General features: G+C 42.9%; 1 protein-coding gene across 2 annotated transcripts in view; it reads right to left on the reverse strand.

Moving 5' to 3' along the window:
• Positions 1-1512: 1512 nt before the first annotated feature.
• Positions 1513-19225, reverse strand: part of igf2bp1 (insulin-like growth factor 2 mRNA binding protein 1) — a 50626-nt gene continuing 32913 nt past the window's right edge. The window contains exons 3-15 of one of the 2 annotated variants that reach the window (XM_034895067.1): positions 16752-16800; positions 13241-13292; positions 11980-12043; positions 10809-11099; positions 8906-9040; positions 8665-8787; positions 8246-8381; positions 8013-8129; positions 6469-6585; positions 5048-5122; positions 4331-4462; positions 3508-3621; positions 1513-2775 (exon numbers count right to left, since the gene is read on the reverse strand). In XM_034895067.1, coding sequence (XP_034750958.1) covers positions 2620-2775; positions 3508-3621; positions 4331-4462; positions 5048-5122; positions 6469-6585; positions 8013-8129; positions 8246-8381; positions 8665-8787; positions 8906-9040; positions 10809-11099; positions 11980-12043; positions 13241-13292; positions 16752-16800 — 1561 coding nt within the window. In that variant the 3' untranslated portion in view covers positions 1513-2619. Of the gene's footprint in view, positions 2776-3507; positions 3622-4330; positions 4463-5047; positions 5123-6468; positions 6586-8012; positions 8136-8245; positions 8382-8664; positions 8788-8905; positions 9041-10808; positions 11100-11979; positions 12044-13240; positions 13293-16751; positions 16801-19225 lie in introns of both variants that reach the window. The other variant, XM_034895066.1, reaches the window with a different exon arrangement.

Below are 19225 nucleotides of genomic sequence, written 5' to 3' on the forward strand. Positions count from 1 at the left end.
GTGTGTGTGTTTGCGCGTGCGTGCGTGTGTGTTTGCGCGTGCGTGCGTGTGTGTGTTTGAGAGAGATGTACAATTACACTGTAGATGGACCACTACTACTCTGATCTGACATGTTCCAAACCAAGTGAGAAAGGTAAAGAAATTGGCCTTAAAAGTTGACTCTTACATGTCTTTTTTTTGTGGGAAACTCGACCCCTTGAACACCTAAAGCCCTCTCCTAATGTTTGGCGCTTGGTGATGATGTCATCACAATAAGGCAGGAGGGGGAGGTCCCTCGGGGCACAGGGCGGGCCAGGAGCCCCGGGAAACGGCCAATCGCTGTCACACAATACGGGTACGTCTTTGATGACATGCGCTCAGTAACAAAGAGCACCCAGGGGCGTGTTGGCCACCGTGTGCACTTCAGGGCCCCCCTCTCGAGTTAACACCACTCCCCATTGGCCAATATTTCAGACAACGGCAGGTCCAATCACACGTCAGGAAGACAGAGAGCTTGTTTCCTCACCTTGAAAAAGGCTAAATGGCACTGGACCCATTTCCTCTCTAGAGCAGCAGCTTATCTCTCTCTGCTTTGGAAAAACACACAGCCTCCTCGTCATCCTGAGCTTATTCAACCTCCACACACACACACACACACACACACACACACACACACACACACACACACACACACACACACACACACACACACACACACACACACACACACACACACACACAAAAACAGAAAAAAATAACCAAAGCAACAAGACAATACCTAAAAAAAAATACTTTTTTTCTTTAAAAAAATAAAAAATATTCAGGACTATCAGCTCTTTCTTTTTTTTCTTCTCCTTATATAAAAACACCAGCAAGCAAACAAAAAAAGTTAGGAATACTGAGGTAACTTTACCCTGAGGTAGGTTTTTTTTCATTTTCATTTCTTCTCTAATCTGTTCTAATCTTGGCAAGAGCATCCACACTTAGACCCCGCCCCTCATTATCATACGCAGGCGGGGTCCGGAGGCTCCGCCCACAGGCCTTTGGCAGATTGGGAGAGAGGACGAGGAAAGCCGCTCCCCTTCGGTCTGATTTTACCTTCTCTGAGCTCAAGGCAGGGAGCTTTGAGGAAGACTTTGCTTTTTGTTTTAGGTTCCCACGCTCGGCCCAAGGCCAGTCTTTCATATTCATGCGAGCACGAGTGGCCATGTTTGTCCAAAAGACAGCGTCAATGCAGGGATGGTCTTAAGGACCCCAGCTCCTCTGAGGAGAAAGCCACTGCTGTCCAAGACTGGCCTCGAGTTTATCAGCGCTGAAAGGAGGCAATGAGCAGAAAGTCTCAGACACTCCTTTGTCTGTCCGTCATTGCGGAACTTCTTCATACAGGTGTAGCAGAAACCTCACACCTGACTCGCTGCCTTCAATACATTAACTGGAGGGGCCGGGCTAACTCACATATCATATATATATAATATATATAAAATATGCCGTTTAAGGGGTGGGCCGCTAGCCAGCTAGCATAGCTGCTGGCTCTTTTTTTACAAAGGTGTTTTACAATGGTTTCACATGTGTGAGCTGAGCCGCTGCAATAGAACTGCAGGACCAGCTGCGACTGCCGATCCCCTTTCTGTCTCTTGCTGCGCCTTCCGCCACACGGCTAAACGTGGAAAGGGCCTCAGTGCCTCCCCAGCCTCCGGCCGCGTTGTAGGCTACCTTTATGCTACATATCATAGACTGGAGACTGGGAAATATACAGAAGTCCCCTTTTTTTTCTTTTTTTTCTTTTTTTTTAAAGGCAAGGCGGCCAGACACAGCATTTCTTAACATTTACATGAAGATTATATATTTACAACCTCCTATTTTCCTCCTAAACTCTCCGCTATTCGGAGAGGTCTTTATAAGAGCAGTGTTAACATCTGCGGCCCCTCTTCTAGACTTTCATTGGCTCGGAGGTTAGGGGTGGGTGGGGCTAATGCCGGACCCGTGACCTATCCCCCCTGTGCCGCTGCAGCAGTTTCCCTGCTCTCTCTCCCGGCTCTGCCTCACTGCATTCTATCAATAATAGCTCTGAATAAAACATTTCTATACATATATCTCTATGTTTTAAAAAAACAAAACACCCTTAAAATACAGGACTGACTGCAGATGGTGGGAGAGGTCTATAAGGGCCGACAGAGGAACTAACGGGCCCCTGCTAGTGTGTCTCAGGTGGGAGAGTCATGGTGTTGTTTCCACCTGTCTGATGGAGCCCTACCCAGGCACACCAGGAGGACACCGCTCCTCCCTCTCTCCATCTCTCCTTTCCTTCATCCCTCCATCATCACTCAGTCTCTCTTCTGGCCTGGCATCTGGTTTCTGTTTTCAAGTTACGTTTCATCTTAATTCTGTTTTTTTTTTGTTGTAATTCATTTCATCTTTTGATTTGATTCATCTTCTCTCTTCCTCTCTTTTTAACGCAGATCTTTCTCTCTGGCGGTCGGGCGTACTCCCTCCCTCTTTATATCTCTCCCTGTCTATCGCTGGGTCCGTGTGTCGCTCTCCTGTATCCGTCTGTCTATCCGTCCGTGCTTGAGTCTGTCCGTCTGTCTGTCTGTCCGTCAGGCAGGGGCCCCCATGGCATGTGAGAAAGGTGCGGGGCCCTCACTTCCTGCGCGGCTGGTGCTCCTGACTCAGTCCCTGCGTGGGGCTGCCCATCTCTGTAAAGCCCTGGGGGTTCGGGTTAGGGCCCTGGCCCATGCCGCCTTTCTGGGGCTGTTTGACCTGGGTCAGGATGTCCCGGATCTTCCTCTGAGCCAACTGGGGGGACAGAAGACAGATGAAAATGGTTTGTGGTCAATTCAAAGCTGTACATGTCAGGATCTGGGAGTCAGGATCTATACATCTGAACCCCAGCTAAAAGGAGAGTGATAACTGGACTGGTATTTGCCAGAAACAGGACTTTAAATAGGTGCTAATGTATCAATGACAAAAACTGTGTTTAGGAGCAATTTACCCAACCATTAGGTGTAATCACCATTTTTGTTTATCAAATTTTCTGTTAAATAAGGTAACACAGACTAATTTCCTTTACTGTATGCTAACTGTCGTGCATAGTACAATGTACTTTTAACTTGACATTAGAATATGATTTTGATCCAATCATTTACGACGAATAAATCATTTAGTTATATTCCCTTCTTCCGTTTTCTTTCCTTTTTTTTTTTCTTCCTTTTAGTCTTTGTTACCTTATTTAACAGAAAATTTGATAGACAAAAATGTTGACCCCACTTAATGGTTGGGTGAATTGCTCTTAAACACAGTCAAAGAGCGTTCTTAGCGTCTTCGTGTTGGTGATTTTTGTTTGGGGCTGGCTAAAACTTCTGGGGGCCGCTAAAAATTCCTCTATGCAGGAAAAAACCTGCAAACATAGGAGTTCCTATTATTGTAAAATGACTCTGTCCACATTGACCCCATCACCATAAGAAAACTGGACATTTGACACATTGGCAATTGACATGTAGTTCTCGCTAATAAAGCCTGATTGAGTACCTGGCTGGCGTAGAAGTGTCCGTTGATCTTGACTATGACCTGGTCGTTTTCATCCGGGGTCTGTTCCCTGGGGACCACCACCTCGGCCGCTGTCAGGTTCTGCAGCTCATTCACCTAAGGACACACTTTGTTACTTTAACAGGATGTAACACCCTGACGGAAGGTTGCAGGTTTGACGGCTAAAGGTGGAGGTTAGTTACAAAGTTAAAGACGTTTTAAGCGATTCCATTGTCAAAGACTAACTTCCAATATCAGAATGAAAACACACACACATATTTAAAAAAACGTTACTTTTCATCTATGTATGTGTGTGTAACTGTGTATGCATATATATATATATATATATATATATATATATATATATATATATATATATATATATATATATATATATATATTTACACACACACACACACACACACACACACACACACACACACACACACGAAAAGTCAAAATGTTTCTCTTTTAATCAAGAACCGTTTTTGTATAGAAAATCAAAATTGAATCAAATTTTAGGCCTAACAAAATGTAATGGAATCATGGCATTTTCCGAATCATACACCCCTACTCAAAAGTGTGTAGTGTAATGCATAACAATTCAGAGACAGTAATATTGTAATATAACTAATTACTCTCAATTGACAGTTACTAGTAAACTGTAATGTATCACATTTTGGAAGCAACTTGCCCAACACTGCTAGTATAGTACTATAGTATTGAAAAATAAATGTGCTTGCGGTCTGGGCTTAAAAGAGGGTGCTTTGGGATTTTGCTCATTGTTACGCCAAAAGATGGGTGCATTTAGGTTCAGGTGGCCTACCGTCTTTCCTCCCTTGCCAATGACCCTGCCTGCAGCAGCAGCGGCCATCTTGATGTGAGTCTCCAGTTTGACCTCCTCCTTGGGCCCAAAGAAGTTCTCCTCCTTCAGTTTGCCATAGATTCGGCCCTGAGCCTGCAGGAGGGAGACAAAGAGGTTAACAACCCATTTTAATATTGTTGTATTACAAACAGCAGTTTGTTACGTCCACAAATTGTTTATTGTTTTGTTGACTAGAATTAGACTCACTGAGCTTAAGAAGCTCTTTTACAAGTGTTTTCTGACCAAGACAGGCAACGGCACAATTCACAGACATAAAACATAATAATTCACAATGAAAATAGATACTACATTACAGCATCATAGATATCAAAGTATACAACAATGTTCGTCAGAAGGTATATACACCAGGGATCAAACAGATCAATCGGTCAAAAACATTTACTGCCTCCATGTCATTTAAAAGGACTTTAAAAGCGCCCATATTATGCTCATTTTCAGGTTCATATTCGTATTTTGAGTTTGTACGTGTGTGGAAGCATCAGAGGCACAAAATGCCACCCCAAATCCCAGAAAAAGTGTTTTTTTTTCCTAATATGGGCACTTTAAAAGCATCTAATGACACCAAGGAAAGAGGAGGAAGCAGCATATTTCAACGCCCTTTTACCCAATTCAGTGTGAAAGATCCTATGTTAAATAACTGGGATGAGTGGTGTTCACCTTAAACTGAGCTTCGGGGGGTCCGGTCACTATCACCATCCTCATTTTGGAGTCTGGAGATTCAGCCGGGGCGATCTGGAGGGGAGGAGAAACACATCACTGACCTGACCTGAAGTGGAAATATATGACTGTGTCGTCTATAGCAACGGGAATGAAAGAATTAGAGATAGAGACCTGATAACAGAATGTTGCATTAACATCTTTGCTGCCTTGATGAAGATAAAAGTTATTTCCAATTGCAAATTGAAATAGACATTAAATGTTTAGTTTTTTTCCTGGAAGATGTGTCTGAGCATTGTCTGCTGAGACATGTCAGGTTCGAGCAGTTATTGTCAATAGACAAGCAAAGCTTTTTTAGCTGATAGTTGTTTTATCTTTTTCTACTGTTTTATTGTCATAAATGTTATGAATGTCGTTTTTGTGGTAACCCTTGTGTCGTCTTCCCGCCAAAATTGAAAATCAATGTTTTTAAGTTTTTCTTAACTTTTTGTCCCTTTTGATGCTTTTTTAAAATGTTTGTCACTTTTTTGATGTTCAACACTACGTAACGCTAACTTACTATCTTCCGTTTTACAGTTATTTTTTAAATGTATGTTCAATAAACCCTTATTTATAGGAAATTATACCTCTTGTTTGAGTTAGAAAAGCAGAAATTAGGACTACTATTTTGACTAAAACTAAAGGAATGTATGTTAATGGATACTCACAGACTGGAACTTGTCAACTTTTACTCAATACTTTTTCAAAAAGACTTCAATCTTTTTTCTCAAAAATGCTATAAAATTGAATAAGAAACCCCAAAATTAATGAAAGTAGAAACGTTTACTTGCCAAAGAGCGTTGTCTGGAATCAATCATGTTATTTGAGTAGTTAAAAAGAACATTGATATAGGAAAACCGGTCAATTTGACCCAAGGACAACATGACATTAAAGCTCTGTAGTAGAGTCCACAGTGAGATGCATATTATGCATGAATTGTGTTACATGAATTCCCTTCTCCCAATTTGAGCAGTAGGACAGTAATAGGATCCTTTGGTGAGAGTTGTCATGAAAAGTATTGTGATGCTGTTCTACATGTACGCTCACTACACACTAGGGATCATACTAAACATGTAGGTACCGGTATCCTGAACAATACCGTTTTTGATACCAGAAATTACAACATTATGGTGCAAATCTTTTTTTTTTTTTTTTTTTTTTTAGCTCCTTCACACATGTGTGGCACGCACTTTTGCAACCATCTTAAATTACAAAAGCAACACACGTGATTCCTGTCTCTGTGCTTAACGTTAGATCAGAAGCATGATTAGATCTTGAGACAACCCTGCTGCATGCCTATTGGCTCACTGCTGATTAGATTATATTAGGTATTGAATGTTGGTATCGAATGACGAGGCCCATTTTGATGCCCTACTGCACACCTTGATGGAGGCCCCAGCGAAGCGGCTCAGCTGTTTGATGTGCTGTCCTTTCTTTCCAATGATGGCTCCCACTGCCTGTGCTGGGATGTACACATGGACCGTCTCCTGCTCTGGAGCCTGACACACACACACACACACACACACACACGCAAAGTTTAACACCTGTGCAGGATTTGTGACATAAGAAATCATGGTCCAGTCTCAGGGTTTCCACCAGAAAAGTTGCTTAGCCCGCTGGCAAGTGTCTTTTTTTCCCCAAAGAGGACCGACTGAGGCCAAAAACAGGCTGATTGCTGCTACCTGGAGATTTGAAAATATGATTGAAGTTTGAGTGTTAGTTTCCAATCGAGCCGTTCAACTTAAGGGAGTTTTCGCACCCACACCCTTTAGTTCGACTGAATCAAACTTGAGTTTGAGTTGATTGACTATTTCTCTCCTCCAATGTTTTCAGAAACATTAGCTATGTTTACATCCACAAGTTTTTACCTAAACTAAGTGATATTGAATGAAAAATGCCTTATGAAAATAACAATACCGACAATGCAGTAACCGAATCTTGATTCATATTTGATCAGCGCTGCCTAGTTTTGCAGTTTGACTGCAGTTCACGAGCAGTAGATGACTCGTCAGCTCTGATTGGTTGTTTATCTTCGGGGCGGTGGAAACCATAAGGAGCAGTAGGGGCGGGACAGAGAAACCAGATTTGTTCACAGATTATCTGTGTTTAGGATATAGTGACAGTTTCAGCAAATATGACAAAAATGTATAAAAAAACATGTTTATTTAAGTTACCTACTGAACCCTTAATCCAGAACTGTGAAAATAAATGCCAGCCAGCATACCAGATTACAGCACGAGGATATCTTCATTTGGAGTAAGTTTCAAGTGGAAAAGGGAAATCAACCTGAAACTAAATATACATTTTTCTGCACTAAAAGCGGTTGGACAGAACACTCATAACATATAAGATTATATAGATATGTTTGCGGTTGGCTCACTGGTATTGCAAGTACTCCATCATCACTACACCTGTGCTATTCGGATCAAAAGTAAATGGACTGTATTTCTATAGCGCTTTTCTAGTATTTATTTATTTTTTACTTTTTATTGGTTTCCTTTTAACAGAAACATATAACATGTGCCTTCTGGGCACGGAACATACAACATAACCTAACGTGACATGGGGAGGATCTGTGCGTTGAGTCGAACAGTAGTCGGAAAATCGGAAAAGTGACTGGTCCAAATTCCCAAATGAAACAAAAATGCAGAAGGAGGAGGAGTAGTTTAGTTTCTGTTCAAGGAAAAAGAAACAGTACTCCCTTCCATACTCCTCAGTACTTATTACAGACATAAACAACCTTCGGTTTAGTTTGGGCGCCACATTTCTGTGAGTATTCCTTTTATCCACTTTAGAATTTTCTCAGCCCACCACACATATAAATGAAATCAGTGTGTTATGAGGTTTCAAAGGACAAAAGCAACACATTAACAAAGGTGGTTTGGACTGACATCTCTCAGGGAATTTACAAAGCAGGTATTCTTACCCCGAAGCAACCATAGGGGGCACCCCCGGACGCGTTACCAGGAGGGGGTGGGGGCATATTGGAGGAGGAGGGGAAGAGGCCCAGAGCCCCGAGGTTGAGCCCTGGGATCAGGTGGGTCTGTTGCTGAAGAGAACACAGGTTAGAAACCATGTGGAAGTATACCTGTGTGTGTGTGTGTGTTTTAAATATAAAATGAATAAAGGCATCTCAATGAAGTGTGCGTGCAGACTCACATTCATGGCAGCGATGTCGTTCTCGTAGGCCTCTCGGACCTTCTTCATCACCTCCACCTCGGCATGACAGCAGGCTTCGATCGAGCCTTTGACTGTGATGGTTCTCTCTGGATTGTACAGTGTCAGGTCCTGAAGACTGCACACAGACATTACAAGGGGAGCTAATCAGCTGCAGCGAAGCCTCTTCGAGTAACTTGAAAATGTGTGTGTTATGTGTGTAATGCATGTATTTTTTCTAGTCCATAAATTATCCTCATTATCCACCCAAATGAGGTTGATATTGGCATTATGATAATGAGAATAGCTGGGGGACCAGCTATTCTCTGCTAATATGCAAATGTCCATGTGATGTCATCGGCACCTAGGCGCTCTAAAAAGCCTGGGGACGCCCTGTAAATGGGTCTGTGTGTGTGTCTTACGGGGAGATGGTGATCTTGGTGTCTGTGTCCTGTTCAACTTTTTTCAAGTTGCGTCCCTCCTTCCCGATCAGGCGTCCGACAAAGTTGTTGTGAGCCAGAATCTTGAGAGGAACCTCGTCGGCACTGCAAAAGGAAACCAATGGTCATTCTTCTCATCTCTTATCTACCTCACAGCTGGAGAGAGCCGTCCTGAGGCTAACTGAGCAGGATTATGTCAAACAATATTTATGGGTTGGATTACGTCTTGGTGTCTTTAGCCTCCTGGTGCATGATGTCCAGGATCATGCGGCAGGCGGCTGAGCAGCCCTCGGGGGTTGAGTGGATGCTGATCGGCTTCTCGGCAGCTCCTGCGTTCTCCTTGCGGTGCACGTCAATCCTGCAATATCAGAAAGAGATAAGAATTACTTCATTTAGCTTTAATATAGATTATACATTCATCTGCAAATCAAGTGACTATAATCATCAAGAAGTTTAAATGTAAATTTTATGGGGAATGGGTCACATTGTAAGGATTTATTTAGTAGGTTAAACTTTGTGTGAACTTGTGTCTCAGAAATACTGAGCAGTCATTGTTTCTTGAATTTCCCCTTGGGGATCAATAAAGTATCTATCCATCTATCTCTATGTATCTATCTATCTAATGGAAAGGTATGTTGCTAGAATATTAACTCAGTGTCAACTTGAATTCCTGTTTTGATGTTGATAAGAAAAATCTTTGTGTGATGTCATTGTGTCATTTTGAAAATGGCTCTTCTCGAACAACATTTAGGAATACATGCATTTTTTTGTATAGTTTGCATTGATTTGGTTTTACTGTTGTTTAATTTTTAATTCAGTTTCATTTTAATGTTTGTTTGTCTTTATCTATGTCCATACACACTGTGGACTCTACTACAGGGACACACCGTGGACTCTTCTACAGGGACACACCGCGGACTCTACTACAGGGACACACTGCGGACTCTACTACAGGGACACACCGTGGACTCTACTACAGGGACACACTGCGGACTCTACTACAGGGACACACCGTGGACTCTACTACAGGTACGGGGAAATACCGTGGACTCTACTACAAGAAAACATTGCGTACTCTATTACGGGGACACACCGTGGATTCTACTACAGGGACACACTGTGGACTCTACTACAGGGACAAACCGTGGACTCTACTACAGGGACAAACCGTGGACTCTACTATAGGGACACACTGCAGACTCTAACCCACCGTGGACTCTACTACAGGGTAACACCGGGGACTCTACTACAAGAACACACTGTGGACTCTACTACAGGAACGCTCTGTGGACTCTACTACACACTGTGAACTCTAATACAGGAACACACCGTAGAACACACTGTGGACTCTACTACAGAAAGACTCCGTGGAACACACTGTGGACTCTACTACAAGAACACACTGTGGACTCTAACCCACTGTGGACTCTACTCCAGAAACACACTGCAGAATCTAACCCACTGTGGACTCTACTGCAGAAACACACAGTGGACTCTACTACAGGGACACACCGTGGACTCCACTACAGGGAAACACTGAGGACTCCACTACAGGGAAACACTGTGGACTCTAACCCACTGTGGACTCTACTCCAGAAACACACTGCAGAATCTAACCCACTGTCGACTCTACTACAGGGACACACCGTGGACTCTACTACAAGAACACACTGTGGACTCCTCTACAGGGACACACTGTGGACACTACTACAGGGACACACTGCAGACTCTAACCCACCGTGGACTCTACTAGAGGACCACACTGTGGACTCTACTACAGGACCACACTGTGGACTCTACTATAAGAACACACTTTGGATTCCACTACAGGAACACACTGTGGACTCTAACCCACTGTGGACTCTACTCCAGGAACACACTGCACAATCTAACCCACTGTCGACTCTACTACAGGAACAAACTGTGGACTCTAACCCACTATGGACTCTACTTCAGGAACACACTGCAGAATCTAACCCACTGTCAACTCTACACCAGGAACACACTGTGGACTCTTACCCACTGTGGACTCTACTCCAGGAACACACTGTGACTCTAACACACTGTGGATTCTAACCCACTGTGGACTCTATTCCAGGACAGCGTTAACACATGTACACACTCACTTGCTCTGCGTCTGCTTGGTGATGTTGCGAATGGTGGCTCCCTCCTTTCCAATGATGGCTCCGACGTACTGTGTGGATACCAGCAGTCTCAGAGGGATGTCGGCGTGGGGAGGTTTGGAGGGCATCCCAGAGCTCGGGGAGCCGCCGCGAGGCCCGCCTCGGGGCCCGTAACCGCGCCGCCCATTATCGGGCCCCCGCTGGCCTCCCTCCACCTCGGAGTGCTCGTCGGGGATGTAGGAGACACGCAGGGCATTGTTCTCAAACTGGTATCCATTCAGCTTCTGGATGGCTCTGAGAGGTGAGCACAGGGTCATGTACAACATGTACTGCTGGAATATTTTATGCTGCTTGTTTTTCCTTTTTGCATTCAGTTGTATGCATAGTAATGGTTACAGTTATGGAAATGGTTATTATTAATATAACAGTAGTAGTAATGGTAATAACAGGAAGAATACAAAGAAACTTGGTATGTGACACATCAGAACGGAAAAATTTGTGAGAAAAAAATGCAAACAAAAGAAAATGTACAAGTACTTGTATGTTACTTCATACTTCTACTGCACTGCTATGACAGCTATACTAACTTTAAGCAAAGGTTATTATAGCAAACATCATCAATCAGCTGATAAAACACAATGAATATTGTATACAACGTTTTTGAAATGTGTAAAATGAAAACTTTTTATAGTGTAGTAATGCTACTCTTACTTAAGAAAGAGATCACTCACAATACTTCCACTATTGTTAAAACGCATGATAAAACTCCAGTTTAAACTTGTAGTTGCTTTAAATGACCACTAGATGTCACACGTAGAACGTAAATAAAACAGACATCTTGCTGAAAATCTCAATACTGTTTGATGGAGTTACTTCATTAAAATGTAATAAATTACAATTTTAGGAATCTATTTTTATATTGAAATTTATTAGATGATTTTTCTTTTTAAAAGAGCATTCTTCACAAATGTCATGAAAGGTCAAAGCTGGCACAAAAGTAAACAGGAAGCTACGATTTAACATAAATAAATGCACACATGTTCCTAAAGTATTCTGTAAAATTTTTAAAATGCCGTTTTTAAATGACACCAATAGTATGCAGAATCTGGATTAGAGAAAAGACTGTAGGTGAAAGAAAGACAGAGTGTCCTTGAGGACGGATGGAGAAACTTACTGCCTGGCATGCTCCCGGGATCCATATGTGACGTTAACCACTGCAGTTTCACTGTCTGTGTTCACTAAGGGAAAGAGAAAACAGAGACACAGCATGTGTGGGTTTATAAATAGACGTGCTGAGACTTCTTGGGTAGCTCTGCTTCTTAAAAGCATTTAAAGAAGGCTCCAGTTGTTTCAAACTAAAACCAGAAAGTTGGCTGCTGGCAGGTTCCCAATCAGAGATATGATCCACTCATCAAAGTTAAGCCTCACGTTAAATCATACGTGTCCTTCAATTTGTCCGAAAAACCCAAGCAAACTTGGTGAGATCGACCCTCGGAGGGCTGACTGATCGAGAGGACAACACTGGTCACTCCAGAGGTGATATCACCCATAATGCATTGCAGTAACGCATTTGGTGCAAGAAAGTACATCGATGGTTAGTTGGCAGTAATGTACAACCGAAATAACTCTGGCTGCTCACCACCAAAGAGGGAAAATGTGAAATGATTTGTAGAAATGCATTTTGGCAGATAGTTTTACATTACTTAAGTTGTGGATGTCTTTATTCCCAACATTATCTGTAATTGATGGAGGATATTCGTTTTTTGAAAGACATAATGAACCCGTCGCAATATGATTAATCATGATGCAGAAAACTCTCTGAAACAGAAACTAATGCAGCCAATCACGAAGCCCCATTGAAATGAGTCTGCAGGTATGATGATTTGTAAAAAAAGAAAGAAAAAAGAAAGAAAAGAAAATACATTTTATAATTTATATTTTTATAGCAGCACTGTTTATACAAGAAATGCAACACAAAGTGCATTACAATAAGGAAATTGCATGAGAATGAGATGGAAAATAAAGTACAGCCTACAACTTGCGGCCGATCCCTGACAGTTCTGGCTGAAAGTGACCAACAGGTGTTTTAAGACCCCCCCCCCCCCCCCCCCCCCCCCCCCACACACACACACACACACACACCCTCCCCCCGCCCCGCCCACTTTCACTCTGCTCTCCAAGTGGCCTCCAGGCCCCCCAACATAACAACTCAACAGCTGAGGGGAAGTGGAACCACTAATAAAATGCAGCGTTTGACAGAAATACAATTTTCACCCTGCTACCACTTGAGGGCGGCAAAGGGCCCCACATAACCACAACAAGGTTTCAGCTTCTAATAGTAAAAAAGGGGCCTTTTATGGCAGATGTCAGCAGTGTTTACAAACCAAGATCAGATGGGTTTGAAGTTAAGTGAGTGTCAAGTTCAGAAGTCTTACCTTGTTCACAGTTCTCTACGGTTCCACACTGGGCCAACAGACCATCCAGCACCTGACACACACAGAAAGAGAGGTCTTTTAAGACTTTTGCCTGATTTCCATGCTACGGATTCTATCTTTCAGGGACTGGGTTCATCAAACCTTTGAGAGTCATTGAGGAGTAAAGACCTTCTAACGCTGAGTTTGAAGGAAGCCACCTAGTGTGCCGTAGGGCCCATTCAGACCCCCCAAAAAGCAATAGAGCGATTTGCAGCAGGGTTGTGTGGCAGTGGGCGTGTCACTAAAACAGCCCATTTGTGTGCATGTAGGTACATTTGACATTTTATGGTTTGGGGCAAACTACATGGTACATAGTATAGGCATTAGAAGAAGAGCTGCACATATGAAACGATTAGTCAACTACTAATTAAATTAATCGCCAAGTATTTTGATCAATCAATGAAATCGGTTTGTGTCATTGTTACAAAATAAGTTGATTCCAGCTCCTTAAATGTGAATATTTCCTAGGGTCGCACTCCTCTGTGACCGTAAAGTGAATATTTTTCAGTTGTGGACAAAATAAGCCATTTGAGGACGTCGTTTTGGGCTCTGGGAAAGAATGAGCCACATTTTCTTTCTTCACATAGACCAAACAATTTTTTTAAATAAACAAGAAAAGTCAGTTTTACGGAGAGACGTAGTAGCCCTCCTGTGGACACATACACACGGCAGGACCAGGGAAAGACACTAATGCACGCACACACACATATACACACAGACCGACAGATTCCCTGGGGCACTCCTTTGCCAGACAGCGTGCCACACCCTCACAAAAACAATAGGGATGCGCGCGCACACGCACAGTATGGGTGAGCTTCCCGATCCTCCCACATTCCCATCCTTAATGTTGCGACGCGGGAATAGTTCATCTTGAGTTTTGGTGTTGCCTTCAAGAGGTAACTTCTAAGCACATCAGCTTTTAAAGGTTTGATATAATATTTAAAGTCACTATTAGTTCAGTTTAGGGCTGCTCAATTATGGAGAATAAAGTCTCCATAATCTTTTTTTCTTTTCAAAGTCTTTTGAGAACACAGGCAAAATAAGAGTTTACTTGCAAAACGTAATGTGTAAAATATTAGTTTTTCTCCATTACTTCTTTGGTGATCTTTAGGAGCCGAAATCACCATTAAAGTTTCGACTAATTGCACAGCCCTGGTTCAGTTGCTCATGCGAGTCAAATCCTTACGGCGTCTTCCCTTCCACATCTATAGGGCTGTGCATAACGCAGCTATACAGGGCTGTGCTGTATACACAGAGTGCATGTTTGCTGTTTGCAAGCTTAGATGTTCATGTTGTTCATATACCTTTGGTTTAATGTTTTACTGGTGTGTACTGTATAGCACTTCAAACTGCTGTGTTTTATTTGCCCGATAACCGATAAAGTTAACGAATTAAAAGGTGTTCTACTTTGGCTCTGCTACAGCTCTGTGTCTGTCGCTCTGCTTCACTTCCACTCACCGCTGAGTCTGACTTAATGCCCCCCCCCCCCACAACGCTGACTGATTCTCTTTTATTTTATTGGTGGGTGGCAGTAGCTCCGTCTGTAAGGGGTTTGGTTGGATTGGGAACCGGAGGGTCGCTGGTTCAAGTCCCCGTACGGACCAAAGTATGGAGTGTGGATTGGTAGCTGGAGATATACCACTTCTCCTCCTTCGCACTGCCAGGTGCTCTTTAGCAAGGCATTGTATCTTTTCTGCCGTGGCAGCACTACGCTTCAGTAACCTGCAGCTTCCACTGAAAGTCAATCTTATACACACAAAGCAAAGAGTGTTTTTTGGTTTGAGCCATTAAATACACCCTCGGCAAGATTTGTGGTTCCCCATGATTCACCGTCAGCCATCTGAGGCGAAGACAAATGTGACCCATGAACACCCACACCAACACCCGCAAACTTTAAGTGGTGCAAATATTTGCAGTGAGGTCAGATCGGGTGGCATTTGGAGCCTTAACGGCCAATCCTTCCCCTATCAGAGACACTGGAGCAGACTGTCAGAGCCTCTCGGCTCTATGCTGCCAGGATTATCACTCCGACACTGATGCTGCTGGGACTCTTTATGCTGGAAGTCAGACCCGACGGGGCTTTTACAGGCAGATTGCAGAATATTGCAATGTGCTTCCTTCATTCCTCTGCCTCCACTTCCCAAACTTCACACGATTATCTGAAGTCTGAAGAAGGATTTATGCTAACTTCGGAGGGTCCACACAGAGCTCCTCGCCGTAGCCTACGCTTAAACTTGTGCGTTGGTGAGTGTTGAGAAGTTAACCCTCCGCTTGATTTCATGGTGTTTATGGAGAAAGAGAACCAGGAAAGGAGTGACAACCAAACCAATTGCATGACAAACAAGATGGCTGCGGGTAGGGCTGCACTACTATGGCCAAAATAATAATCATGATTATTTGGATCAATATAGTGATCCCGATTGTTCTCAGAATTATTTGTTGATTTTAACCAAAACAAACAATGCAGCTGAAACACGTGTAATTGAAAATTAGCTAAATAAATAGCGTGGGATATATATATGTATATTTTTTTTAAATGCATCTCTGAGAAAGCTCCTTCACTTGTTTTCAACAACAACTGATGGGAGAGAGAGGGAGTGTGATGGACTGCTCACAGAGCAACGGCTGATCGTTATGACTGCGTCCAAGACCGGTCAAATGGCGGATACACACATCGTGTGTATGAGACGTCTGTATCGTCACTGCAGATCCAGCAGGCTCCGTCTCACTAGCTGTTACTCTACCAACTGAAGTTAGTTGCATTCAATAACTTCTTCTGTGTTCTTCGCTGTGGTGGCCGCGGTAGCAGATTTACCCGCGGAAACACTGGTACAAATACAGGTTTGCCCCTTATACTTAACAATATACAGCTGTGTTAATAATTAAAACTGTAGACAAACGTCGTAAGTGTGGACCGGCGCTGTGTATCCGGGCTGCGCGGAGAGTGGAGACTGAGTAGAGGAGAGATTCAACACAGAAGGAATGGGTCATGTAACGCAAAATTAAACCATATCCATATAAACAGCAGAAAGTCAAAATCTGGATTTTGATTAAAATTAGATTCATTGTGCAGCCCTAGCTGCAGGCTTATGTTCAAGTAATTCTTTCAAATTCTAAAAAAACTAAAAAACGGCAACACAGACACACAGACATATTGATGCCACACCATCACAGCTCATCCCTGCATGCTGTAGTCTGTTTACATATGTCCACTGCTGAGCGCCTCACACAAAAAACACTATGTTTACTAAGTGGAAACCCATCTTGCTGTGATACTGACATTCTGGCTGTGGACACAGCAGAAGTTAGAATGTCCCTGTTGAGGTTTTGCTCGTTTTCGGACAAACTCCTTACCCTAACTGATTTTGAAGCCTTTTCTCTACATGTTCATTGTTTGCGTGCAGTTTCAAGTCCCAGAAACAGACTGTAAATGATACCAGCAACAACAATAATAGAGGAAATAGGAACTAACCTCCCACTGCAGGTGAGGTGGAATGTTTCTGATCTGCAATTTCCTGGTCCTGCGGAAAGAAGAAGAAGAAGATATTAGTGAGTTGAATCATCTGCAAACAGAAAGAAAAGAGTCTTAAACCATTGGGACCCAGTATGTAGAAATAAGGCTTATGATGTAAGGAATCAAGAATCACAGCAAATGTGTTGAGCTGAGGATTTGATGATGTGAGGCAGCTGAACGAAGTCTCTTGAGAAAAAAACGAGTGGAGAGAGGAGGAGAGAGTGTCTGAAGCAAGGCTGCGCGATAAGAGTTAAATATGTATACATATGTAAATATACAAACACTAAATAAAAACTTGATTGGTTCAAGTGTCTTGGGCGTCACTGTTCATACAGTCTGCAACTGTAGCTGTATACCCATCAAAGTTGCGGTCTCAAATGTTTTTTTTTTAAATTGACAATATTAGAACGGAGCACTAAAATGTAGCTTTTATTTTTTTGTGAGTTAGGAAAATGTTGCAAACGATGATGAGCAACGCTCCAGAAAAGCAACAATTTCATGGGATTTTGCACTGCCTGTCCAGTGTGTCAATTGACAAACTACATTGCCCTTATTTATTTATTTTTAACCAAAACTAGATGCTCTTTTCTGTTATAAAGACACAGCAAGTTCCATCAACAACAACCCAAAAATCTGTTATGGTCAAGAGAATACACCTTTGGCAAAATTAAGATCTCTAATACATAGCACCTATCCTGGCATCTGACTTTGAATTACACTTCAGTAATCAGGATTCTAAGCTAATAAACATGCACATTTCCCCACAAGACATCAATGGTCAGGGCCGGCAAGACTTTTGTGCTCCATTTTGGACGTGCCAACACTTTTGGTTGTTTCATTCACACCAATCGATGTTCACTTGGATTAAAATCTCTTTAGAGTTTAGGCCCATATTGAGAGAACCCTTTCCATTTCCAACTGCTCACAGATGGTGGAGTTAAGTATGAGCAAATCAGGTGGCATTTATGTGTCTTTCCCAGGGAGATATATCTTGTATCAACCCGACGCGTTGCCCATGAGGTCCTGATATCCCTCCGCCATCTGTACCACTGTCTCTTTGATCCCTTATAAACCGCTAGGAACGTCTCGTTCTTGGCAGCTGTACGGATTCCAATTCTGACATAGCCACAAAAGCATCTTTGAAGGTAGGTGGGGGGACCACAATTTCCAACGGGTTTGCCTGTCTACTTCCCCCAACGTTCCTCACCCACCCCAACTGCTATAGCCGCCATTATGTGGCTTGAGCTCCAGTTGTGGAATAAACCAGTGAATCAACAGCAAGTAGTGGGACAGCATCCTGCTCAACCACCCACACACTCAGTGGGGGAAGGGTAGTCTGCTGAATAGAGGGGTGGCAGTTGTGCACGTGTGCAAGAGCATTTTAGTGTTGGAGTCCTTTATTTTGGCCAGTTATCATGTTTATATCCGTTTTTTGTGTCTATGCGTTAGCAGGTTTGGTTATGCATGCTTGCTGTTACCAGTGTAATTGTGTGTGTGTATGTGTGTGTGTTTTCTTGGCTGTGTCTTGTCCTCAACTGCTTCACTGTTGCATTTGGGCGTCCACAGTAATGACCCTCCTCCCCTTTAGCATTTAATACATCAGGAACACAAAGCACTCCTCCGTTCTCTTCTCTCCTTGGGTTTTGATGCTTGTGATCTCTTGAAAACTCTCATACTTGGGTATTGTTCAGTGGAGGGAGGATTTTATCAACTGTGGTTTTATCATAAATTCTGCTTTTCAGTCCAATTTTCTTCATCGGTCTCCTTCTGATAAATTAACAGATTTCACAGCATTTATTTGCATTGCTTTAGCTCTACAGCACAAATCAAGCTGACTTATTGAAAGGAGTGCAGATAAAAGAAACCACAAGAATGTCATCACACATTAAATTACAGTGTGTCTAGGTGCCAGGAACAGAGTAAATGACTCAAGAATCAGACTGTGTAGCACATCTTAAAACGCATCCCTACAAGACTAGCTTCCATCTGTTGCATTAGTGCTGCACCTTTGACCCGTGGCCTTCTTTACTGAAGCTGTTTGTAATAGTGCAGTGATCCATCTTTCCCACTCTTTATCCAACCCCACACACTGTGCAGTATGGCCCGAACACCAACAACAGACAACCCCCATCTCCACTTCCCGTACTAAGCCCCACCCAAACACCCAGGATGCTCCAGCACGGATGAATAGTCTTTTGTGCATCGAAAATACCTGGCGTCCCCATCCGCAAAAATGGAACAGTCCTTTGATCCTTGATCAATGTTCAGCTAAAATCGATAACCCCAACCTGCCAAACCCACATTAAAAACAGTCCTGTTCTCCAAGCGTCCACATCAAAACCTTCATTACCCCCGACACACACACACACACACACACATACAAAATCCCACCTTATCAACACATCAACTCCCCATTATCCTCTCCAATGACC

The sequence above is a fragment of the Etheostoma cragini genome, chromosome 15, assembly GCF_013103735.1.
Source record: "Etheostoma cragini isolate CJK2018 chromosome 15, CSU_Ecrag_1.0, whole genome shotgun sequence".
NCBI lineage: Eukaryota > Metazoa > Chordata > Actinopteri > Perciformes > Percidae > Etheostoma > Etheostoma cragini.